Raw genomic sequence first — 27,285 nt, forward strand, 5'->3', positions numbered from 1 at the left:
AGAATAAATAGCTTGGTTTATCAGAAAACCTAGTTCTTTAGCTCACTCCTGTTGCTTTCTCAAATATAATATTGCAGGCGCTGAGGTACATTAAAACCCACGACAAGCACCTATGTGCATGGGTATGGTCTTCACAAAGATCTTAGTCACCTGTTTATTAACCTAACTCTCCTCCTACCCTTAAGAGTCAACAACATCCTCAAAGCAATGGGGTATGAGAGATCCTCGTTGATTAAATACACTAATCATGATAAGGGAATGAGGCCTTTCTCCCTGGCTCACTGGTTCTCTATCATGCTTTTCAGTTCTTCTTTTAATTTTCATGATTAGTTTTCCATGTGAAAACATGAATTCATTTCTATGGATTCAGTCTGCCCATGCTTGTATATGTTCCCCAGTGATTTCATGGTGCTCTTCCTTCCCCACTGGGTCCATGAAGAGCCCACAACTCTACGCTTGAAGCTCCCTAACCTCTATCAGAGGGTTCTGTTTACTGTCTAAAACCGAGATCTACTAGTTTTTACTCTGTGTAGTTGGCACTTTGGGAACACCCTGATCTCATTTTCCACCACAAATGGAAGACTGCAAAATTGTCTCCCTTACCCCTGACTATGAATAGACAGAAATTAGTCATTCCTGCTGATTCATTTCAGGTCTGTTCTCAGTGAGCTGGGAGTCAAGTGTTTTCTCTTAAAAGTTCATAAATGTGGATCGGGAAGCTCCAACTCTTCTTTGAAATTGGAAGGCACAGCACGATGTCATCTTTTCTACTGCTTTACTGGGTTAAGTGCTATCGACAATTCTGGAAAACAGAACTATGACACTTTCTTTTTGTGTAAACAAGGGATTCTGCCAGGAATATGTTGTTGTTTTTTTTTTTCCTTGAAAATGATCAAAGAACCTCCCAAGGATGAGTTTATTTAACAATATTAGTCCCTTCTTCCCTCCTTCCTTCCTTTCTCAAGTCCAGATAATTCACATCCTATGTCCAAGCATCTTTGAAGCAAGGGGCATACGAAGTTGAATAATATCAGGATGTGGTGCTTCCAATCTTGGTAGGGAAAATTCTGAGTGAAGAATGGACAAAACCTTTCTTCCTTATCTATAGGGGAATCACTTTGGTTTAACTTTCTAGCTCTGTTCCCCTGGACATCTGGTAAAGGTGGGATATCAGCTACCTAGCAACACTGCTTATGATAAAAATGAACCCTGGTTGGTGAACTACCAGGAAGTGGGAGGTCTGTGGCCAGGATGTTGGATACACAATGAGAAGTCTTGGCTTTGGGCTTCTGCGAGTAGATACCAGACACTGAGTGTGGTTTTCCTCATGTGTCCCCCGGAAGCTATATGTATAGGCTCTTGCAAGAAATATTGTTCCTAATAGCATGGGGTCTTTAAGGCAAAGTGACCCCACTCACATGGCTCTTTCTTGTACAGCTGAGGAGTCATTTGGGCAATGAGGGGAAAGAAGAAGAGCCAAACATGGTCCTGGGGCTGGTGAATTCCCTTGCTAAAGAAATACAGCTGATATTGGACGACGGGTACATTATATTCTTATCCTCCTAATTACCACTAATGAGTTCTAGGGGTTCAACTGACCACCGATTGAACCTACGACCACTGATGGGTGTGTAGTAAGATTGATGGAAGTAATTACCAAGGACTCAGGTACATGCTAATCAAGGTTTATGTACAATGTGTTAGAGGAGTTTCTGCTCCAAGGGTTCTGGCTTGAAGTCGGTGTTTGTGAAAATGCTTGGTATGCAATCCAAACAACTTTCTCCTCCTTACACCTGAACTGATTTTCCTATAATTTTGCGGCATCATAATTAAAAGAAAATTTCATAATTAGAACTCACTAAAGCATGAAATATGAAGTATATACTGAGCGTATATGCCAAGAGACTGGAAAAAGATCTATAAAGATAATGAAAGAAATAATGGCCTGTATCAAATTATAATTTTGATTTTTTTGTGGTCTATTTCTTTCCATACGTATTTCTCGTCTCCAAATGTATCCTGAGAACCATCCTGTACATATAATTCTAAAGTAGCAAAAATAAGAGACCAAAATGCTAGAATGTACTCTACATAGACAATATTTCAACTTTACCTGTATTCCTATATGGGGGTAAACATCCAATTTTATGAATATTCTTATAATGACCTAGTTAACTATACATAATGAGACTATTCTCATGTACTGGCCCATAATGAATTACTTTTTCTGAATCATTCGTTCAGCAAATATTTATCGAGTACCTACCACAGGCTGAGGAATGAATTAGTTATGAAAGATTCAATAGTGAGAAAAATAGACATGATACAATGTAGCTTCAATGAACTCCATTGGCCTGGAAATCGTGAATAGTAGGCAATAATTCACAAGTCTTTGTTCCTTTGGCAGTAATCTATTCAATGGTTCAGCTTCTATTTGTTTTGACTAAAATATTCAAGTAAAGATACCATTCAGTAACTACACACTGTAAAACAGGCTAAAAATATTTGTTGTTTTGCTCAAGTTCTGTTCGTGACTAACTGATAGCAAAAAGTGATATTATGAGTTTCTGACTTCACTTTGCTTGAGACTGCTTCCAGATCGTGAACAAACTGTCAAAACACTTCTGAAGACTTGAGTCTTACTTTGCACAGAATAAGGATATAAGAGAAGGGACTATTACGTAATGCTATTTGTTTGAAATACAGGTAAACTGGGGCCACCGAGTTCTGATCCAAGGGCTCCCTTGGTGTTCCTTCTTGCATTACCCTCAGGGTCTGAGAAGTTTGGCGGTGTGTGGTCCCAGGGTCCCTTTGCCCTTTGAAAAAGAGGTGGTGAAGTATAGGTAAGGAGCTCAAACACCTTGTATTCACTGAGCTCTCATCATTTCAGCTTAGCTACACCATGCAACTGCCAGCCTTTCCACGTATTGATAGATGCTCCTGGTTTCCTTTGTAGAGTTTATCAGAGGCATTTCCTTACACGTTGGAAGGTTCTCAAAATTATGGAAGTGTAAAACCAACAATAAAGGAATGCCTCCCTCCAAACCATATATTTATCATATCCCTAACTGCATTTTAGCACATACCTACGTTATTTAGACATGACACAAGGAATGGGTTTATATTATGATGCTATTTACATGAGCATGTGCACAGGGGTTGGCACACAGTGTCTGTAATGGGCCAAACGGTGAATATTCTAGGCTTTACAGAGTCAAATATAGTCTCTGTCACATATCCATACCCCTACCCACCCCCCACCCCCCTTAATCCTTTGAAAAAAACAAAAAACATTCTTAGAATCACCAGGGCAGATCTGACCTGTAGTCAGTGGCTTACCAACCTTTGGTTTCTAGGCATGAAGTTGGTAAATACAGTCGCAGCCACTTACAACTTCTTGGGAACCAAGAAACACAGGCTTCTACCTTTTCCAACTCCACTGCCTATGATTGGATACTGATGCTGAATGCTGTTTTATGTAAATTAATCACCTCAGCAAAATACAATGTATCGTTCATCTTCACGGATGTAGTAGTTTCCATTTGAAAAAATGCTTCACACAGTTTGCAATTTGCAATTTAAACATCAGATCAAGAAAGGAGGTAAAGGGGCACCTGGTAAAGGTGGGACAGGGGCTCAGCAGGTTAAGCGTCTGACTCTGGATTTTGGCTCAGGTCACGATCTCACTTTTGTGAGATCAAGCCTCGCATCAGGCTCTGTGCCGGGCTTGGAGCCTGCTTGGGATTCTCTCTCTCGCTCTCCCTCTGCCCCTCCCCTGCTCGCACTCACTGTCCCTCAAAATAAATAAAATAAAATAAAATAAAATAAAATAAAATAAAATAAAATAAAGGTGGCAAGGACCGCTTATTATTTGCCAGGTACTTAGCTTTACATGTTTAACTCGACCTCTCTAATAATCTCGCACACACTACATGTACCTTTATCCACATAGGTAAGGAAACTGACATTCTTATGGGTTAAGTGACTTCACTCAGGTAATAGCCAGCTCTCTGCAGAAGATCATGAACCCAGATCTCCTGACACCAGGTCCTAGTGGTTCCAGAATGGTGAAAGCAGAGTATGTTTATGAGGAAACACGCATACATCCTCTGGCGTGCATATACTTAGCAGGGCGGACCAGAATAACGACGACTTGAGCCTTTTCCTGAGCAGAAGGCTCCGCAGTGGCATCTTTGAAGCTATCTGGATCACTGCCCACAGGTTATTTTCTTCAACAGGGTATCATAATTATTAGGTTCCCTAACTAAGCAAGTGAGAAAGATACTCATGGATGATCCTATCACTAATGAAATTACTGCGGGCTCAAGCATCCCTATCTTATCCAGAATTTCATATCTCCGCGTAAACATAAAATGCAAACAAACAATACAAGGCAAATCAAGCAAATCAATTGCCTAATGAACTTGCAAAAGACACAGGATTTTATATAATCAGTGAATTTCAGAACAGCTTTAATCACGCTGAAAGCTGTGTGGAAGAAGAATCCAGAAGAGGGAGATTTAGTAAAAATGGAACAAGGCTGGCAACGTGACAGTGGCTTTAAATGAGAATGATTTGTCAATAAAATGATTCCAAATGGCCCTTAGAAAAAACTGGTAAAAATTTTTATAAACGGAGTCTGTTTATGGCTCCACTAAAATTCAAATTTCATAATATTACAGGAAAACTCCAACTTTAAACATGATTCATTTTTGTTTGATAGAAGAATGGCTATCACTACATGTGCTGTTAGATAATAAACGACATGTATTTTCATCATTTTCGCTTTACTGTTTAAAATAAAACACCATTTTCACGATGCGTCACAAGACTCTGGCCGCAATTTAAGCGGATTCGTTCTTAATGTTTTCTCCCCCACCCCGTACCTACTCATCTCAGTAACGAGACCCCCCCATACTGCTTCTCCACTGCGGGAAAGAGAATAAATGAACAGTAGGAGACCAAGGACCTTGCTCCCCTCTCTCGGGAGAGCAGAAGCAGCCACAGAGGTTACCGAGTCCCTGTCATCGCCGCTTTGGCTTGCGGTCTTGAACTCCAGTGTATATTCTGTACAGGTGCCTTTTCTACGCCCTAAATGCTTGTTTCTCGAGACACTGGAATGCAGAGGCTGTTGATCCGTGTGATACTCCCCCATGAATACAACGTGATAATAGAAAATGTCAGGCCCTGAACCACATGCCCAGCGTCGGTACTGTTTCCCGTGAAGGGTTCCTGCGGTTTCGCAAGCCTAGGATAAGGATTGTATTTCCTTAGTTGACACATTACTTGCTTTGGCTAGGTGTGAGACCACACTTAGAGACGCAGGGGCAGCCCGTGGCTGGAAGCCATCATGTCTGGTTTTCTTTATTAAATTTAGACTTTGGGACAGAGCGGAGCTCCTTCTTAGGTCCCAGGAGAAGTGTGCTCACAGAACTGCACTGGGTGATCTTTCGGGACTTCCGTCACATTCCTTCTCAATCTAGCATCTAAACATGTTACGATAGAAAAGAAAACATCATGTGCTCACGTTATTAAGTTTCATGTTAGCATCCGGACTGATTCAACGTGTCAGGCTCCAAAAAACAAGACAAAGGAAAACAACCGTGTTGATACTCGAACGTTTCACGTGAAAGCCGTTGTAATAATACTCTTCACTATCTTCCTCATGGAATAGTTCCAGAAAATGTGGTAGTTATAGGCAACAATGACTCAAAAATGGAGAGTCTCTCCAAAAATGGAGAGGCACTAACATGCCTCTCACGAGTGAGAATTTTGCAATTCGTCCCCCCCCCCCCCGCCTCCCCCCACACACACTCCCTGTATCAACAGATTATTTTTGTTCCTTTCAGGTCACAGATCACTGAGAACACCGAACTGGGTCCTTCCAACATTTTGACCACTTTTCCTGTTCAGTACCCATCACTGGAACAGCAGGTGGACAACCAGGAAGGAAATCAGAGGCCAGTTAAATCACCAAGAGGCAAGGAACTTCGTGAAGGGTGGAAAAGAGATTTAAATGGATCAGTCAGAAGAGGCACTACGAGGCATCGTATGTGTCTGATAACTGTCAGTCAACAGCTCAGACAATCATAAAATTGTGTCCTTTTCAAAGGGAGAAAAGCAAAATGACTTGGCAAACATTTTCTTTTCCTCTCCCTCTGCCACTTTAAAATGGAAGAATTCTGGATCCTTGCTGTTAACCAAATGGCATTTACAGCTCTCAGTTGGCATGGGGCAGCTGAGAATCTAAAATGAGGAATGCTTATTCCATTTCCATTTCCATGGAAACTAGTCACCAACTGGTGAAAACAAGGTAGATCGAATTTTTGAACAAGAATGTTGAAAAAAAAATCACTCTTTTAAAACTTTTCTCTTGCATCAAGATGAAGAGCGTAGCTTAAGGTCAGGAACACACAGAGATGTCTGTGTGGATGAGCGATTCACCACTGGCTTATCGTTGCAACCCTTCCCATATCACAATAATTACTGCGTTCGCGCGTGGGTTTTTTTTTTTTTTCTTTTTCTTTTTGGTTGCTCTTTGGAGGATGAATGGCCATAAATCCAATAAATAAATAACAGAATAAAATGTGAAAATTAAATGAGTTTTTAAGGGCTGTTTATGAAGAAAAGCTTGGAGTAATCCAGTAAATCTAATAACGCCTTTCAAAATTTACGATCACGTTCCTCTTCTATGCTCTCTTAACAAACGCATGAGTCAGGCATATGGAGATTTACAGAGGATAAATGAACGAGTCAGTTTTCTTGAAGAGCTCTAGGAGTATTCCAATTTTTGAAACTCTACAATGAAAATCTGACTTTGAAAAGACCACTGATACAGCCAATTATAACACAGCAGAGGTGAGCTCCAGAGCTCTGAGGTCCACTGAATCTTTCCAGGAGAATTTCAGACCCCATGTCCCCCTCTGCCAAAAAAAAAAAAAAAAAAAAAGAACACAAAAAGAAAAACAAGTCCAGCTACCACTCCTACGTTTGCACAGGTAGAATATAAATGTTCTAAATTGGGTGGAAATAATTTCCCCCAAACAATAGGATGAAAAGTGTCGATGATTCATTGGACTCACAGCTCTGTCACTGGTCATTCCTGATGACAAAAACCCTACATCAGCTGTAATGCCATTGGTTAGGACCTAGGTCAGTGGGGCCTACGGTATCCTGAACATTCAGAATACGTTACCTGCAATTCTCACAGCAAAATCCAAGTAGCTAATTTTGTCTCCGTTTTATATGCAGAAGACCATTAGGTCACCCAGTGGCCAAAAGACTTGTTCGAAGCTGTTCCTACAATCACTTAGCCTTGCTTACCTGTATCAGACTTCCATGTTCATAATCGTCCTGCCCAGACACATTTCCCCATTTCTAGCTTGTAACCCCAATTAAAAAAATATCACCATGTCTATTTCCAATCCCATGAATTCTGATCTCCTCATATTAGTAAAAGATAAGTATATGCAGGAATGCCTGACCTCAACCATTGCTATGTTTTGAGTATGCACAACTCATTTCTGATTATTACGATTCCGAAGTTTTAAGGTAAATTTTAGATCTGAAGTCGTTCTTTAAGTGGTTCAACTATTTCCAATTTGTTTCTTTCCTGCTTATGCTAATATTTGAGAGGTTTGACCTTCATTTTTAAGATCAATGTTATAGTTAATAAGAACACAATTATAATAAGACAAGTAGGGGTGTGTGTGTGTCTATCAGTCATGAGACAGAAAGAGAACAAGACTGATTTTCACTAAATTTCAAATCTCTCAAGGAATTATCTCAAAAGTCAGTAATTATTATGTGCACAGTCCATTTTTACCTTTTCAACCTAAAATTGTTTAGTGAAAACATTCTTTAAAGGTTATACAACTCGATTTACCTCCTTATTTCCAGAAAGACCTGCACATTATACGTGAAAGAAAATTAAACCCTAAATCAAAGTTTAATTAATTTACAATTTCCTTTCTGATAGCTAAGCATAAGAATCGGTTGATGTTAATGAACACAGCCCCAGGTAATTTGCACTACCTTTTCCCCTTGCAAACTGCACTCTGTTTTTCAGAGTCTAAACAGAAGCTTCTCGATGTTAGCTGTGGCAAATACTTGCAACAATTTTCAGTATAAAGAGAAGTGGTTTTTTTTTTTCCTGTTACTGAGACAATTAGATATTTATAGTTATTTAAGACAAATAGAAAAAAAAAAGTCAGGCCAATTTTCCATAAATAATAATTGGAATATTAGAATAAAAACATAGATGAGTTCATTTAAAATTTTGTATCTGACACTGGTTTTAGACATTTTATCCATAAAAGCTGATATTTTACATCTCATGGCCTGTTTGCCTTCCCTCTTTTCTTAAGTGAAAAGGGGGGCAGTGATCCTACCACGGGGCAGGGAGGTAGTGAGCTATACTCAGCTTCCATTTGGGTCACGTGAGTAATAACCCTAACGCATATCGAGATTACATCGCACAGAATGATGACCAAATGACCACATGCGGAGTGCTTACTCTATTCACCAGTCTCCCGTACAAATGAAGCATGCTATGTCCAGACAGTTGTAAAACGATTAGTTAAAACCAGTGTGTAAAGCAGGATGAGTTAAGGGGGTGAGGCTAAAAGACAGGGAACATCCTGTGGATTCTTCGCACACACCTCTAGAGCTTACGCATGGTCATAAAGAGTTTGAAGATGCAGGAAAAACATGTTCGGAGTTGAGTTTTAGATAAAAGAGAGGCTGTAGAGAAATAAAAAAAAAGAAATTTCTGGATTTTCCTTTTAACAAAAAAGGAAAGAAAAAAAAAGCAAGATGGCTAAACAAGAAGATGCCTTTTATCCCAAAGCTTGTAAGGAGCTCACTGATCCCAAGACACTTTCGGCCGTTACAAACATTCTCTCAGTAATGACTACTGCCTTCCATCAGTCGTTTTCTAAGGTCAAGGTCAAATGCCACCACCTACCTCCAGGTGCCGACCTCCAGTGACAAACCCGCCAACCCATACTTACAGCCTGTGGGACTGGTTTTCCATGGTTTGTTCTGTTTTCTATAAATAGAACTTCTAACTTCAAATACACTCTTAGGAGAAATCCAACCATCCAAAATAGATTCTAATGCAGATTTTAAAAAGGGGAGTGACTTAGTTGAGGAACAGAGGGCTATACTCACCCCATACAGTCCCCTGAGTGACACTTGGACAGCCTGAGAGATCCATTCACAGACTCTAGGGTTCCATGAAATACTTTTGGAAAACCAATGATCTCTAGTTCACATCCTTCCTACTGGTTTAACTGTTGTCCTGTATGAGTTACGTGACGCAGCAATGTTCAATTTCTACAGACTGTAACTATATCAACAGTTTGATTTTTAAGGAATAGCCTGGGGCGCCTGGATAGCTCAGTCGGTTAAGGATCCGACTTCCGCTCAGGTCATGAGCACCTAGTTCTGGGTTTGAGCCCGCATCAGGCTCTGTGCTGACAGCTCAGAACCTGAAGCCTGCTTTAAATTCTGTGTCTCTCTCTCTGCGCCTCCCCCATTTGTGCGCTCGCTCTCTCTGTCAAAAATAAACATTAAAAAACATAATAAAAAAAATAACCAAATCAAAATGTTATTCTTCTCGGAGGTATTCAAAAAGTCTTTTCTGAATGAAACTATATGCCACGTAAGAGGAACTAAATTCTCATAAACTAACTACATTTATTTCCACGAATTAAAAGTGTCTTGTTTGGGGCGCCTGGGTGGCTCAGTCGGTTAAGCGTCCGACTTCAGCCAGGTCACGATCTCGCGGTCCGTGAGTTTGAGCCCCGCGTCGGGCTCTGGGCTGATGGCTCAGAGCCTGGAGCCTGCTTCCGATTCTGTGTCTCCCTCTCTCTCTGCCCCTCCCCCGTTCATGCTCTGTCTCTCTCTGTCTCAAAAATAAATAAAACATCAAAAAAAAAATGTTTTTTTTAAAAAATAAAAGTGTCTTGTTTATGAACTCTATATTCCAAAAACGGACATCTGGTATTGTGCTCCAAATTAGAGTCTATTTTGTGATACAAAGCACATGCGTTTGGAAGCCAGACTCACTTTGGTCAGTTATGGGAACCTGCCTCGAATTTTGTTTCCTTCTTCTGGAAAGAGGGGGGCAACAATAATGGGATTTAATTACAGCTCCTTTACGGTCCCTGGCTGAGTTAGGCAGAAAAGTAGTTTATTAAAAGGATATTGAGAAGCTCAGGATTGTTAGGAACACAGAACAACCAAGATGGAGGGTCAGGATGAAGAAAAACACCACCACTCTGCTGAGAAAGAGAGAGGGACAGAGAGGAGAATCCAGGCGAGCGAGGGAGAGTTGACCTGGCCTTTAGGTCACTAGCCTGCGCAACTGCCACTGACTTAGAATCTAGATCCCATGACCTAGGCCCTAGACTAGAGCAACGGAGGCTGAGTGAGTTAACACCACCTGGCATTTTCAGCTGCCGTCCTAGAAAAAGTCTTTGCTCTCTCTCAAGACAGAAAATTCCTCACACATAGAGAATTCAGACACTGGGGCACCGAAACAATGACCTGCTACCTCTCTGACATGAGCTTTTACAGATCACGTGCGAATATGTGTAGAAATGCTTTGCGAGCTGTAAAGTTCTAGATAAGTAACTATTCTGAGTAGGTGGCTCTATCTGTATTTGAGACAGTGAGGTCTGAGATGACGTGGAAGGATTCATGCCAGTCAAGGGAACCAGAAAATCTGCTCTTTTTTTTCTCATTCTCTCACGGAAAACACAGTGACCCCGCTGAACTCGATTTAGACCTGCTGAATTTCTAGCTCAAGGCAAAACCAGTCAAGGGCTTCTGGGGAGACAAAGCTGTTCTCTGCTTCCCCACCCAAATCGTGTACCAAGCTTCTCAAACCTATAGAACTGCTTGCAGGAAGTCAAATAAGCAGGTTGTTTTATAATAACAAATGTAAAACCGTGATGGTGATATAACAATAACGTCTCAAGTGTGAACCACATGTAGTATTGACCCATGTATCTGCATAGGCAGAGTTTTATAGGGTATTGCTCAAAACATTCTCTCAGTGTATGAAAGGATTATTCAATTTTATTAAACAACTCATCTAGCAAGCAGTTACTTGGACCTCTCTCCCCATCCACATTCTCCTGGTTCACTCCAAATACACATCTTGGAAATCTAAGTGTTATATTGTGTAGATTTCAGAAACCCATAAACCTTGGTGGAAAGACAGGTGAATTTAATATATGGGTACCATCCTTAACAACATTTACTTTCTTTGCAAAGAAGAAATGTCTCCCCAGTTAAAGATAAAGCAAACCAAAACAAAACCAGAGAGAAGTCATGAGTATTTTCTTTCAACCGGGATGGATTAAACATGAGTTAGTATTCCCCATAACTAAAATAAGCTTTACAACGGGGATTCTAATCGAAGCCCCTAGAAACACAAGGAGGAAGTTGGAAGACGGTAAATAGAATCAACTGATGTAGAACAGTATGCACGATTCCAAAACATGAAAGAACGAGCATCCGCATAATTTGCGGATGGCTTGTTCTCATAGTGCCTTTGGGCTCCAGAGATTTCAGCCCACTTAAATGAACACTCCTACAAATACACCGGGGAGGGGGGGACTTGTTCCATACTTCCGTGCCGCGGAACATGGTGCCGCCATGAGAATGCCACCAGTGTTACTCCCCATAGAGGGCTGATGATTTGATATAAATTCAACTCCTAGAAGAGGTAAGCCTCGGTTGCTGGGGCATCTCTGTAGGGGGAAATACTAGACTCACACCCACAGGGACCTCTACTGCCCCGAGAATGGTAAGCCTCCAAGTGTGGAGGAGAAGGTGAATGCACGGTTAGCAGAGATGCTGCTGGGACTGGCACCTCGCTTGAGGACCCCATTTGCCTTGGTTTGAATCCAGTTTCAACGAAGCCAAGGCCTCCAATCCTTTGATCCTCTCAACTCAAACCCCAGCTCCTTCTCAGAGGCGCCACCGCCCCCCCCCCCCCGCCCCCTATATATTTGCCACTCCTTTAAAAAGCCTTAAAGGGACGTTGTCATTCCTTGAGGAAGAAAAATAAAGAAGTTTGATGAAAGAGCTTGATGTCCAAGAAAATGAGCAAGGGTTGCAATCACAACCGCTGAACAGCGTAAGTTCTAGTCAGATCACCCAGCACCAACTATGGAAACGGGTGCCAAGACTGGGGGCCGTCGCTGGAGGCAGATGTGTGCCTTGTTCTCCGGCGACATCACGCTGGTGCCTATGGGAAGACCCAGGTATTGGACGGTGAAAAACGAAAGGGATCTGTGACAACCTGATACAGGTGGGGCTGCAGGGTGGGGAAAAAAAATGAGTCAATATTGGGTGATCAGGACAGGCGTGGGAGGGGTTGTGCCTCTGTGAAGAGAACCCCAGAAGGAGGAAAACCAACCAAGAGCAAAAAGGTCATACAAAATCTTTAGCAGTCAGCTCATCTCAGCCCAGGGTGTCACCACAAGGTATTTCATCTGCCATCCATGCAAATTCCAATGCATTTACTAGCATATGTAAATTACATGCAGATGGCACGGGGATATCTAAAAATAGAAAGAGGTAAACTCTCCTAACAAAGGTCAGTCTTTTTTAAAATTCATGAGACGGCAGCATGTGAGGAGAAAGTGGGGACTCGGGAATTTGCTGAGAATCTCCAGGAGTCGACTGTTCTTCGCAACTCCTTCAAGCTATTGTCGGTGCAAAATATCGCTCCACAATTCCCCAAAGCAGGACACATCCTCAAGACCCCACACCTTCCTAGAGTAGGAGAAGGCTTCTCATGTCCTTCCGCTGAGTCTTTCCCTCCTACAGAGGATCTTGCACAGCCCCCGTTTCCAGAGTGCTCTCAAGGGCTGTCATTTAAGCACAAAAACATTGGGAAAGTGCCTGTTACTTATGTGATTCCAACCTCAAAGAGTCCATATCTCCATATAGAGAAATGTGAAAACGAACTACCTGCCCTCTGTGAATCAGACTAAAACTTGACCTTACTTCTTAATTACTGCCACCTTAATAATATTAGTAACAGCCATACCGTTGACAATTTTATGTAGTTTCCCCAACCATTTATTTATACTGTAATCACCTAGTTCTCATTCAATTTTCTTTTAAAGATGTTAATATACACTAGAACTGTTCGGGAACAGAGACCCATCCTCCGGTCTTTCCCATACCAGCCACTGATGGGACCATATCCGGAAGCCTTCCTTTTCTTCTTTTTTTTTTTCCTTCCCTCTCTCCCTCTCCCTCCTTCTCTCTTTCCCTCTCTCCCTCTCTCTCTCTCCCTCTCTCCCTCCTTTTCTTTCTCTCCCTCTCCCCTTCCCTCCCTCCCTTCTCTTTTTCTTTTTCTCCCTCTCTCCTTCCCTCCCTCGCTTCTCTTTCTTTTTTCTTTCATTCTCTCCCTCTCCCTTTCTTTCCTTCCATCCTTTTTTATAATGATAAAGCTTTCCTAGTCATGTTTCTGCCCTTGGGTCTCTTCAAGCGATGGTGGTTGAGTCCCTTGCTAGAGCAAACTCTGAATAAATCAGCCCTAGACTCATTTGGGTGGCCTTCATTTATTTCCACAAAACAAATACCAGTGGGAAGTCAGACCTATACAATAAATTTCTGTAATGAACGATCTTAGTTATTTGTCCAAAATCACACGTGCACAAGGCATTGGCGGCCTTTACGGACCAATCCCCTCCCTGAGGAGAAACAGAGTTCTGAGTACCAGCTCTTGGTACAGCCCAGCCAGCTACTGAGTATTTACTGACCACAGAGGCACAGCATTTTGATCATTCCAGCTTTCCCAAGGTAGTAGAAGTTACTGAAGCATGTGCTCAACACAGGAATTCATTTCTCCTCTACTTGACCACAGATTAATTTGGCTACGCAGGTAAATAGGTGCGGGGGGAATCAATGAGCTCAAATTCTGACTGCCGCTCGGTGACATTCGACATTTTACCCCACCTCTCTAGACTTACGGAATGTGGGTTGACGTGTAACAGTAAATGAGAAAGCATACAGATGTGTTAACCTTACTAGCAGCTGCTTACGTCATATTCAACTACAGCAAGGAGCAAGCCCAGAGACTTCTAGTTCTTTGGCTAAGTCAGTCAGGGACATTGAGATACCTGTGCGACAAGGGAGGTTCCAACAAAGATGCTTCTCCCAGGCCACAGACACAGTGAACAACAAGGCTGGGGCTGGTATACAGGTCTCATCCAAATCCATCCAATTCTTGTTGTCTCACTACATCACCTTGCCTTCTTTGGTGACCTATTATATGAGAACTAATCAAACATATTCTGATATAAAAGACCTATTTTCTGCCTCTCCACCTTTGGTTGAGGATCGTAACTGAAATGCACACTTACTGGGGTGCCTGGGTGGCCCAGTCCGTTAAGCAGCCCAGGTCATGATCTCACAGTTTGCGGGTCCGAGCCCCCCACGTTGGGCTCTGTGCTGACGGCTCGGAGCCTGGAGCCTGCTTTGGATTCTGTGTCTCCCCCTCTCTCTGCCCCTCCTCTACTCACACTCTCTCTCTGTCTCTCAAAAATAAATAAATGTTAAAAATAATTTTAAAAAAAGAAATGCGTACCTCCTACTGATATGAAACACACAGAATTATTTAAGTCCACTGGAGCAACAGGTGTCCACTGTCATTCACTGAATTGCCACAACACAAAAATTATGACGTCCCTTTTAGTTAGGAAAGAAAAAAAAAATTCTAACTTTAGTCCCTTAACTTAGCAGGCACTGGATTTGAATACGACGACAACCAATATCGAAATCGTATCTTGTCAACTGTTAAAATGAACAATTAGCCAGTTTGTAGTTTGATTATACTGTCAGCCTGTTCTTTCTTCTAAGTATCTGCACAGGGAGTGAGAAAAACAAAACAAGGTGTCTTTTTCTCCCCAGTCTGCCTTCTTTTTCAGCATCTGACATGAGTATCCACTGGCTGAATGCACTCGAAAGGTCTTGAATGCCTTCTCGGCTCCGCAACAATGCACGGCTCACACTGACCTCTCAAGTCCCTGACCTTCGTGCTCTAAATTTTACGTATTTCAGGATATAAAGAAACAAGAGAAAATAGAAGGATCCAAGGTGGAGGTTAGAGGAGAAGATGAAAAGAGAAAGATAAATAAATATACCTGTCTGGAAACCTTGCTCAAATGCTTAATCCATTATTTAAAAAGGATACTTATCTTTCCCTTACTGCAATTCCATCTGCTTTAGAGGCCTCAGGAATTTGTGAGTTTGTTTTTTAAATAAGAAATTTAAATTGAAGCAACTATCAATTATTCATGTCAATAGTGCACTGGGTTCGCATAAATTATACCCAAACCTCATTTTAACCTATAGCATCCATCAGACCCTTTATTGACACTGTTACTGAGAGCCCCAAGAGACAATGCCCCCAAATCCTGGAGGAGAACACCCTGAAATTGACAAAGAACAGAGGGGTCTGAAGACTGCATTATCATGATTATAATCCCCCGAACCATGAACACGTTGTTTTATAAAAATTAATATTTATACTTCAAATGACAGGTATATAAGGATTCTGGATTAGGTAACTATTTTTTGTATTTATTCAGTTCTCATTAAAGAATAAACAGCCATTTACACAACTCCTATGAACCCAGTTGTTTTCTTTCTTGGAAGTGTCTGAACCTTTTTTCACGTACTCTACCAAAGTTACCAGGCTAAAAAACTAACAGGCCTGTGTCAGTCAGGGCCAATCAGGAAACAGCGGATTCTTTTACACTGGGTAACGTGAGAAAATTTATTCAAGGGACTTACATAAGGATGCGGGCAGGGTTTGGGGAAACCGATAGGGAATAGGGTGGTGTTCTAAACTAGCCACGCTGGAAAAACCCTGGAACCGTGGGGGAAGGAGTGGTTATCGATGCCCACAAAGGAGAGCCCTTAGGAGGCAAGACTTAGGGCCACCTGACTGGAGTTATGATCTTCCGGTACACGGTTAGTTCCCAATGGTTCAGTAAGGAGGGGGGCAGAGAATAAATACTCCTCCTTCTCCACCCTTCTGTACCCTAGCGATCTCCTGCTTGAGTCTTCCATTGACCAAACCCAATGGGAAGCCGGAGGGCAAGGGGGTCCATTAACACAGTCCTTACAGGTCAGCTTTCTCGGGTACACAGCAGGCAAGAGGGCCAAAAAAAAAAAAAAAAAAAAAAAGTAACCAGCACAAAATTCTACTATATATATAGCACTTTTTAAATAGTTATTATTTTGCCATATATTTTGCTAATTCATCTACATGAGTGATCAAGGTTGATACTCTTCTAATTACTGTAAGACCAAACGAACATTTTATAACCCAAACTAAAGTGGAAATTATCGTCTCAGTATCTGTCCTCTCCCTATTCTCTGCCTTGGTAAATGTGACCCTGTCAACCACAGGAAGGGTTTTATAAAAGAAGTAAATTCACAGGCACTGTGAAAAACTCACAGGAGGGTATCCGGCTCAGATGACAGCGGTGAGAGAAGACATCACAGGGAAGTCACAGCAGATGAAGGGGAAAGGTGGATCGTGCAGGTGCTGACCGTGGAAGGTTGTATAGGTGCGGCACGTTAAGAGAGCTCCACAAGTCTTGCGGGCTGATCAATACAATGAAGGAGGAGTGGACACACAGGGCAGAGCAGGCTTAATAGTGAGGGAGGAGTAGGGGACAAAGCATCTTGTAGTTTTAACAAAATGTCAAAACATTAAAGGACATTCTTATTTTGGTTCAGAAATAGTCCCTGGGTAGCAGGATGGGGGTAAGACTGGAGATGGGGAAGCCATTTTGGAGATTTTACAAGGACGCAGGTGAGAGAAGGGACAGACCAACAGAAGGCTAGAGGGGAGACATGGATGGGTTGGGGGTGTAAGTCTTGGCTGAGCTATTAAAGAGGAGGACTATCATGCTGAGGAAGGCAGGGCTTGTGACCAAGGGCCAGTGAGGGAAGAGAGAGGGATGGCTGGCTTCCGGGCTGAGAAGGGCTTTGTCCTGTTGTATTCTAACTCTGCGTGAGGGCCCAGACCCCGGCCACTTCCCAGAATCTAGAAGATGGTCAAAAATGTTACTTATCTCAATGTATTGTATCGTGAACCCAACACGATAGAAACGGATTTTCTAAAATATTTGTTGTATGTTCTTTCATGCACATAGAATCCGTACCTGCATATGAAAAGTGTCAGACATTTTTCATAATTGTCTGTTCTATATACATTAAGAACATGTACAACTGTAGCACACACAATTGCAGTCAACGCCAAGTAAATTCATTTGATAACCACTGTTTAAGTAATTCCTACATAGTATATTATAGTGCCATTTTCCAATAGGATTAGAGGAAAACTGTTGAAGTATTTGGAAAAACAAACTGGCCTCTGATACTGGCCCTACTTTTCTTTGGTAGGTTTATTTCTGACCTATTTAGCTATATGATAATTTTATCTGAGCTTCTTTGGCTAAATCCGGGGTCTAAAGAAATAAGGCTTCTATAAAAATGTCTGTCCGGGTCCTCCGCCTATTTTTTAATTGGATTAGTTGGGGGGTTTGTTTTGGCGTTGAGTTGGAGAAGTTCTTTATATTTTTTTGGATACTAACCCCTTATTGGATATGTCATTTGCAAATAGCCTCTCCCATTAAGTAGGCTTTTTGTTTTGTTGATGGTTTACTTTGCTCTGCAAAAGCTTTTTATTTTGGTAGAGGCAGACCCAATAGTTTAATTTTGCTTTTGTCTCCCTTGCCTTAGGAGACATATCTAGAATAATGCTGCTACGGCCAATGTCAAAGAAATTATGGTCTATTTTTGTCTAGGAGTTTTATGGTTTCAAGTCTCACATTTAGGTCCATTTTGAGTTTATCTTTGTGCATGGTGTAAGAAAGTGGTCCAGTTCCATTCTTTTGCATGTAGTAGCTGGTCCAGTTTTCCCAGCACCATTTGTTGAAGAGAATGTCTTTTTCCCACTGTCTATTCTTGCTTCCTTTGTCATAGGTTAATTGACCATAAAAGTGTGGGTTTATTTCTGGGGTCCCTATTCTCTCCCATTGACCTATGTGTCTATTTTTGTTCCGATACTATAGTATTTTGATGACTACAGTTTTGGAGGATATCATGAAATCTGGGATTGTGATACTTTCAGCTTTTTTTTTTTTTTCCAAGATTGCTTTGGCTATTTGGGGTTTTTTGTGGCTCCATAAAAATTTTAGGATTATTTGTTGTAGTTCCGTGGAAAATGTTGGTATTTTGCTAGGGATTGCATTAAATCTGTAGATTTCTTTGAAAAGACACACATATGGCCAAAAGACACATGAAATGAGGCTCACCATCACTCACCATCGGGGAAATACAAATTAAAACCATAATCAAATATCACTTTATATAGGGTCGGAATGGCTACAATCAAAAAGACAAGAAATAACAAGTGTTGATGAGGATGTGGAGAAAAAGGAACCCTTGTGCACTAGTGATGGAAATACAAACTGGTATAGCCACCGCGGAATATAGAACAGAGGTTCCTCCAAAAGTTAAAAACAGAATTACCCTATGATCCAATAATTGCACTACTGGGTATCTACCCAAAGACAATGAAGACGGTAATTCAAAAAGATACATGCTTCTCTACGTTTATTGAAGTGTTATTTACAATAACTAAGATATGGAAGTGACTTACATGTCCACTGACAGATGAATGGACAAAGAGGACATCACACATGCACACACATGCACACACACACACACACACACACACACACACACACACACACAGTGGAATATTATTCAGCCACAAAAAAGAATGAAATCTTACTACTTGCCACAACGTAGATGAACTGAGAGAGTATTAAGCTAAGTGAAATAAGCCTGACAGACCAAGACAAATGCCACAGGATTTCACTTGTGTGGAATTTAAGAAACAAAAGAGCAAAGGGGGAAAAAAAAGAGACAAACAAAACAACCAGACTCGTAAATACAGAGTACAAACTGGTGACTACCAAAGGGGAGGTGGGTAGGGAATGGGCGAAACGGATAAGGGGAATGAAGAGGACACTTCTATTGATGAGCACTGAGAAATGTATAGAATTGCTGCACCGTTATATTGTGCACTGAAACTAATATAACACTGCATGTTAATTATACTTGAATAAAAAAATTAAAATAAGTAAGGCTTCTACCTGTCAAGGTTGTAGATCTAAAGATAAGGCCAAGTATCTAAAGAGGTTTTTTTTTCCCCCTCTAGAATTGAGTTAAAGTATTTTCTGCATAGGTAGAAAATGCTGACTCATTGGCTTTGCTCTGGAGTACTATTTGCTGACCACAGTCCTCATCTGTGGGCATGAGAAAGAGAAGGCCACACACAACTTTCGTTTCTACAACACGGTGGCATTCTTAAAACCGGAAGCGATATGTGAAAGGAGACTGAAGAACCAGAAAAACTGTGCTTCATCCACCCTTAAATCTTCCTGAAAATCGAGGTAAGAAAGGAAGATGAAAAATTCATTCCTTTTGACAAATGAGTCTTTAACCTACGGAGTGGTTCATTTTGAAAAGGAATTCGATTCTGGGCCCACGTATCACACATTCAAGATAAAAATGTGTGCTCTCGCCTCCCACTAAATACGTTGCTATGACTTTTAAATGGAGACAACATTTAACAAGAGGCAAACCAGGGAAGGGGAGATCTAACTCAGACATCAATAATTCATTTATCAGAAATAGGGGTAGTGGTATGAAATGCCAGGAGGCTCTTTCATTCGCAGGAGGCATTTCTATTTTAAGCCTAGAACAACGCAGTCACCTGTATTCAGCAAGCCAATACAAATGGAGGCAAACCTGAACGGGAGGACACATTTTGCGGTCTCCTCGAGCACGGCTATTTCTATAGCACCTGTTACGGGGGATGTGAAAAAGTGACAAAAAAGGAATCTTTACAACTTTTGTACTTCAGAGGTGATTTCCGTCACCCCAAAGCGTCAGCACTAGACACGTAACCGTGTCAGTCTAACAGAGATGATTGGCATGGAGTTTTGAGGGTGCGATCTCTTGGCGTCCTAAAACCCATCAGGCATTAGAGCTTCGTAAGTCCTCTGCTAATTAAACCCGTTGGTGAGCTGCCCAAATTATTTCATCCTCATATCCCCCAAGCATTTAGCCCAGAGCCATTCACCAAGTAGGGTCTCGGTGAATACCTGATGGGTGAATGAACAAATGCGGCTAAGTATGAAATAATTCCAGATACATACTGGTCAGACCATATAAAGAGGAGATATTCGCATATCGTGGCCCTCCACTATTGCTTTCTGATGACGATTAGAAATTCCTCCCCTTCACTATCATACAGCAAATTCAAAGATTCATGCTCTGCTGAAGGAGATGGGGAAACGGAACTGAAGAAAAGCGGATTTACTGTCGACCGAAGGAGCCACAGCCCTCAGCACCTAAAGCAACAGAGAAACCTACCGAAACTTCTAACCCTGGAAATAAACGAAGACCTCCAAGTATTAGATTAAATTAGAAATGTTCATATGCACATATCTGTTGAGCTGATTGTAATTTTTAATTGATTATTTTTTTAATGTTTATTTACTTTTGAGAGAGCGAGAGAGAGACAGAGTGGGAGTAGGGGAGGGGCAGAGAGAGAAGGAGACACAGACTCAGAAGCAGGCTCCAGGCTCCGAGCCGTCAGCACAGAGCCCGACGCGAGGCTCGAACTCACAGACCACGAGATCATGACCTGAGCCAAAGTCGGACGCTTTACCGACTGAGCCACCCAGGCGCCCCTTTAATTGATTACTTATCAAGAAGCAGATATAGGAAGAGAGCACACAATTATAATAACGGCTATAATTATCTAGCACCTAATATGTAGTCAGTTTTATTATGCTTGGTGTTTTACATGTTTTACTATTCGTTAGAAGCATTATTATGATTTTAGAGATTAAAAAAAAGCACTAAAGCTCAGAGTAGTTAGGGCTAAAGATTATGAAGCTAATTCAGGAGAACCAAGGGTAACTGTCAACTCTTCTAAACTATAAACCCGCTGCTAATTTCCTGATGCCAAGTGACTTCCATTCAAACAGAATTATCCAGCTACAGATCCATGCTTAAAGACAGATCCATCAATCACATCTATAATTACGGTCTAATGAGCAGAGAGGATATCTTAACCCCAAATGCCTGACGACACGCTTGTGTTTGGCCAAAAAGGAAATCAGGCGGCTGAGAGAAGGGAGGGGGACATCTGAGGCCCCAGGTCACTCTCAGAAAACAAAGGGAGGGGACGCTGGGGCAGTGTCCCTCTGTAAGTGCCCTGTTTCACTGTCAAGACCACAGATGTAAGCACACGTCTAGAACAATGCCCGTGTGCGCCAATAGCTAAACCCACGCTGCACTCAACGAACCACGGACGGTACTTCGAATGGGTCAAAACAGGACACGCTAAAATCTGCCAGAGTGAGCAGGACCCTGGCCATGCTTCTTGAAAAAACAGGCCTTGGGGCGAGCCAAGTTTGAGAGGAAGTCTCGCAAAAGATATGGTTTTCACAAGGCAGCCCGTGAAAAGCCCTCAAAGCCAATACTCAAAGAACCGTCTGTGTTAACGACAAACTCCGTGGTCGGCGACGTTGGCCGCATGTCAGACACACCCTCCGAGAACAGTCACCGTCACCACGAGGGTTTCAGTGCAGAAAATCACCACACGTAGATTCAAATAAGACCATCGAGGGAACAAAACATTTTTGGCTTCTACCTATCGCCCCTCTTGTCCCTCGACATCCTGCACAAATACACTCCGGGTGTGAACATGATCTAGTCTTGCCTGTGTATTTCCTGTTTCTCTTTGCTCTGCACACATGTTGACGGGATAAATTAAGCCAACGGATATAGTATAGTAGGATTCCCCTACGTGCTTGCCTTGAAAACCCAAATTTCTTCCAATAATGCCACTAACATATGAGACAACAATTTAAGGATACTGTGAAATTTGCATGTGTCAATGCACAATTTTGCCCCAGAAACTCCAGGTGAACGGAGCAAACGCACCTAGCTCTGTGGGACTACACGAACCCTGCAGGGATGCACACCCCAGGATCACCATCGTCCACGCTTGTCCACACCTGCGGCTGCTAGTCCCTCTTGGATTTCAAGCACCTCACCTTCCGCTTCGTGGTACCTGGCAAGTTGTCATATTTCCGAAGACCATCCTGTGGCGGGGGGGGGTGTGAGGGGGGTGGAGGGGTGTCGTCTGTTCTGTTTACTTTTCCCCTCACCCCCCAACTGGCTAATTTTCCTCTCTCTTCTTTGTTCTTTTTCAGAATTTTAGTCTTTACCTCCGTTGTTTTCTCTTGCACACAGAGCGGCAGGCACCTGAGCAGGAGTCGACGGCATGCATTGTCTCAAATTAGAACCCTTTGTGTGAAACTCACTATAACTTTAAGCAACGTGATCTGGACAGGAATGACTAGGACTGAAAGAAAACTATCCAGTGTAATTTAGGTCCCTTTCTTCTTTTGTTTAGAAGGTTCTGCAAATTCTATCCAAATCGTGATATATATTACTGCTTTCGCCACTGAACCCGAACTGTACCATTTACTGAATTATTAGCAAACAGCATATTTTCCACAGTAACATTTTGAGGCTTCTTTGTAGGTGGTGAAAAGAGAAAAAGAAAAAGAAAAAAATAGAAAACCCCACGTACAGTCACAATTATCTAGGTCAGATGGTTTTATCTAAACTTATTGACTGACTTAATCAAATAATACTGAGAAATTTTTCCCTAAAGAAAGACAAGGGCTGGAAATAGCACATAATAAATGGGCAAAACACTTCTCTTTGCTACTTTTGAGATCCTAAACTAAATCATGTAAGTAAAAATTGAAATGATAGTATTTAAATCACAGCATTATCCTGGAGGAGCTTTGCGGTTAAAGGAAAAAAAAGCTAATGTGATCTAGAGATTAGAAATATCTACTAATCCTTTAAAGAATCTGGGTCATCTTAAGCAAGAAAAACCATTCCCACTTACTTTCTCAAGAATGTTCAGATATCCCAAGGTATCGAACGGATGTGCATTTTCATTTGCTCTCACAAAAACTACTTTACTAGCTGGAGAGTATGAAAGTGGTTAAATGGGTTTCTATGGCTCTTGACTGTGAGGATATAAAGGGTAATGGGTTCTGTACACGGCAAACCTTATAGGTATTTCATGTATATTAGCGGAAAACACAATCACTACAGAAGAGAAAAGAAGCAAGTAAGAAAGCCCCTGGGAGAGACCTTAAGCACGGCAGTCAGTGAAATTTGTTGAATTTAACAGAATCAAGTAACTCTTTGGGGGTATGCTTTGTTTTGCCTCTCATTTTGAACCCCTGCCCCAGCCCCCCAAAATGGGTCACAGGCCAATTACCTCTGGGGGGGGCAACATACCCCAACTGTGCCCTCGAGAGATGGAAACACTGAGTCTTGCCCCACGGTTTTCTCTGCAACCACTCTTACAGTATAGACCACCCCTTTTCAAGACCCAGAAGCCTCAGCACAAAAAGACACTCGTTCACCTTGGAGCAAATTTACGGATCATTTGTTACCAAGGATTTCCAAGAAGACACTCCCCTCAGCAGGAATAGAAAACAAAAATCTCTGGCGGCCACGCACCAGCCACCCCTCCGCCAGGCCTTACTTGTTCTCGTTGCTGGCATCGTAACGAGGCATTGGGTCCAGATCATTCCCGTTCACGTCACAACTCGCCAGGGCATCCTAGAGCCACAGAGGAGAGAGTGCAAGGAGGAGACAGACGTTTAGTAATTAGCCATTAATCTGAAGGCTCATGCATTCTTAAACACATTTCTGCAAGCGAGTAATTAGATTAAATAATACATTCATGGTCCGCTGATGTCAGGATGCCTTGTTCAGTAATAATCAGTGTCATATTTTTCTCCTTAAGGTCAAGAAATACTCTCCACAGACCTAGGAAGAACACAGACCATTCTTGCCAATACATCTTCCCTCATATCTAGAATGGACCCCTCACTCGATTCCTTTGAAGATGTCCGCAGTGACTGCCTTTTTGGTCAAGAATTCTTGGGCTTTCTAGAAGCAAAGTGATTTATTTCCCATGAGTTCTCTCTCTATACCTTATTTCACTTCTTGGGTAAGTTCTTTAAAATTCGAAGATTTTTGAAGGCAATTCACAAACAGTTGGCAAGCCAATTAAAAATCAATGTTAGAAATCTATTCTAGTCGGTATCATGGTACCTCTATTAGGCAGCATTTGCCTGGTTTCAGACGTCGTATCTACTATAAAAGAATCTGTACCTCAGACTTTTCAGTAATACCCAATCACCTTTTGCTCCAACCAAAATAATGAACAGTTTTATTACATGTCAAGGCTTCAAAAGAAGACAAAAGTAGCTGTGAAATAGAAATTGGATCTGTTTGCTTTTATTTTTAATTATTTTTTTTAGATTTTTAAGTTTATTCATTTCTTTTTAGAGAGTGAGTGAGTAAGCGGCGGGGGTGGGAGGGAGAGAATCCCAAGCAGGCTCCGTGCAGCCAGCACAGAGCCCCAACATGGGGCTCGAACTCACGAACTGCGAGATCATGACCCGAGCCAAAAACTGGAACTGGACACTCAACCAGATGAGCCACCCAGGTTCCCCTGTTTGCTTCTATTTTTATTATTTGTTTTTATTTTAGAGAGAGAGAGAGAGACTGGGTGCAAGCGGGGGGCAGAGAGAGAAAGAGACAGACAGACAGAAGCCTAAGCAGGCACTGCACTGAGTATGGATCAATCCGATGCAGGGCTTGATCCCATGACCCTGGGATTATGACTTGAGCTGAAATCAAGAGTCAGACGTTCAGCCAACTGACTCACCCAGGCGCCCCTAGGTCTGTTTGCTTTTAAAAGCAATTGTGAAAAATCTCCAAATTTCTAAATTTCTAAATTCCCAAAAAGAAATTACCGGCTTACTTCATCACTCAAATTTATATCACTGTAGGTAGCACTAATTTAGAATGCTCTGGATTTTCCGATGCTTTAGGGTAATGTCTACAGTATTGGTAAAAGTAAATGTTATCTTTGTTTTCTATCTTTATCAAGGCTCTTGTTTCTGAAACTAACTTGTGGTACAGAGTCTGATGTCTGGAGAAATTAAGCAAAATGCACAGGACATATAAAGGTGGTGGGTAAGTCCCTGCTTCTCGTACAAAGGTGGCCCCGTAGCCCCCCCGCAGTGGTCACTACAGCATCGAGTATAACTTCCTGATTTTCCTTGTAAGGAAACAGAGGCCTAAGACAGGTTAAGTAACTTGGCCAAAGGCGTGAAACAAACCAGCCTGTGGAACCAAGACTGGAACCCGGGCCATCTGCCTACCCCCCGACCCCCCGTCCAATGGGCTTTTTCTCTACACTTCACCAGCTCCAACATCAAGACAAACTGAGAAGACACCGGTACCGCTAATCACAGATACATTCTGGAGAATTCTTCCCAGGAGGAAAAACTGAAAAAAGGCAAGGAATGCAATCGCAATTAGAGTAAAGCTATCTGTGTTTACGCAAATACATTCCTAGGCGGAGGGGAGCAGGAACACCCTATAAAAAGCACACTGTGCGTGACAGGAAAGACTTCTCTGCTGAGAGAGGTACCCACAGTTCTGTTCTCTTCTAGGACCCGGGCTCACTCACTGTGGCCTTCAGGCCTCCATTTCTCCCCTATCATCCGAGGAGACTGAACCGAAATTTCTTTCTAGCTCTCAAATTCTTTGCTGTGAAGAGACAGCGATGTCTGGGTGTGCTCGGCGGCAGGGTGAGAGCAGCCGCTCAAATGTTTCGTTCAAATAAGAACTGAATGAATTTGCAGTTCCTCCCTCTCTCTTTTTTTTAACCCGAGGGACAGTCCTCTAGTTTCGGGGCGATCGTTTCAATATTTCATTGTAAAAAATGAATCTGTGAAGTCCCTTGGCGGAATTTTTTTTGAAACCAAAAGGGCAACGGGGTGGGACACCGTGAGGGAAGGTTCTGGCGCAAGGCGACACGGTGGGGGGGGGGGGGGGTTGCGTGTGAAGGAAGGTCTTCCTAGGTCAGAGACAGGGGTGACTGTGAGCCAGAGCTGGTTTCGGAGGCGCCAAGGGACTGACTCGGAGGTCTTTTGTTTGCAGAGATAAAAATGGAGTCTCTTCAGGAAAATTCATTGAAGTGTCATGACGTGAGACGGAGCACATGAGAAGGCAAAGTTGCAGAAGATGGGGCCGTTTCTCCCGAAATGGTTTGTCAGTAGGTAAGAGAGAGACGCGGAGGAGAAATGGTCACAGGGGCACAGGGGCACGGTGATCCCGGGGTGCCCAGAAGCCAGGCCTTTCCATGCCGAAGGAGACAGAGATACAGGGAGATGAGATTTCAAGAAGGCATCATCACCCTGTCTCTGAAATGGGCCTCGGGGAAAAGGTCAGGTCCTTTCTGAGTGAGCCCAAGACAACATTCCTCAGGGCCACTCTGTGCCCACCAGTGACTGAGGAACATGTGAGAGAGAGAGAGAGAGAGAGAGAGAGAGAGAGAGACAACAGGCACACTGGGAGGAGAAGTCCTTTGTGCTAACGCGCATGGGGAATGTACGGGCATGCCCCGTCTCGCAATTCTCTGCCAGCTCAGGGCACAGTGTGACGGGCTGGGCCTGCTGAAGTCATGAACCGGAACATGGAAGGCAAAAGTCTGAAGCGATGTGGTCCTCCCACTCACATAGCTCAGGGTGGGTCCCCTCTGCAAGCGGGGGACAAGGCTTCCCACCCTGGCCCACGACTTTTCCTCCTTTAGGGTCAATAAGGGTTCTGCAAGGGGCAGCTGACTTTGCCACGATTTAGAGCTGCTTGTATTCCCGGGGATAGGAGAGGAAGCTTGCAAGCGGACAGAAAAGTCACCAATTTTAAGAGAAAACATTTCTTCAACACCGACATGAAAATATAACTTAGGAAGACTCAACGCGACCCGGCCTTTGGAATCAAGAGGAATGGGGGAGGAAGGGAGGCGGAAGGTGGGTGAAAGCAGTTGAAGGGTACGAGCCACACAGGGGTATCAGTGCTCCTGGGTGGCAACAGAAAAGAGGTCCGAGGGAAAGTCAGAAGACATGGGTCTGAGTGGGATCCACCTGGAGTTTCTGCTGAGCCTGCATGGGAATCAGGGCTGTATCTGCAGATTAGTGGGGGATCGTTGCGGGCTCTCTGTAACAAAAGAAATATTTCAAAGAGAACCCTAAGGTGTCAGGC

General features: G+C 42.5%; 1 protein-coding gene across 11 annotated transcripts in view; it reads right to left on the bottom strand.

Moving 5' to 3' along the window:
- PCSK5 (proprotein convertase subtilisin/kexin type 5) overlaps nucleotides 1-27,285 on the bottom strand; it is a 452,241-nt gene that overhangs the window by 295,282 nt on the left and 129,674 nt on the right. For all 11 annotated transcript variants that reach the window (XM_027041020.2, XM_027041019.2, XM_053205259.1 and 8 more), the window contains one exon: nucleotides 23,708-23,784. In XM_027041020.2, the coding sequence (XP_026896821.1) occupies nucleotides 23,708-23,784 (77 nt within the window). The remainder of the gene's footprint in view (nucleotides 1-23,707; nucleotides 23,785-27,285) is intronic.

Source organism: Acinonyx jubatus, chromosome D4, assembly GCF_027475565.1.
Source record: "Acinonyx jubatus isolate Ajub_Pintada_27869175 chromosome D4, VMU_Ajub_asm_v1.0, whole genome shotgun sequence".
Lineage (NCBI taxonomy): Eukaryota > Metazoa > Chordata > Mammalia > Carnivora > Felidae > Acinonyx > Acinonyx jubatus.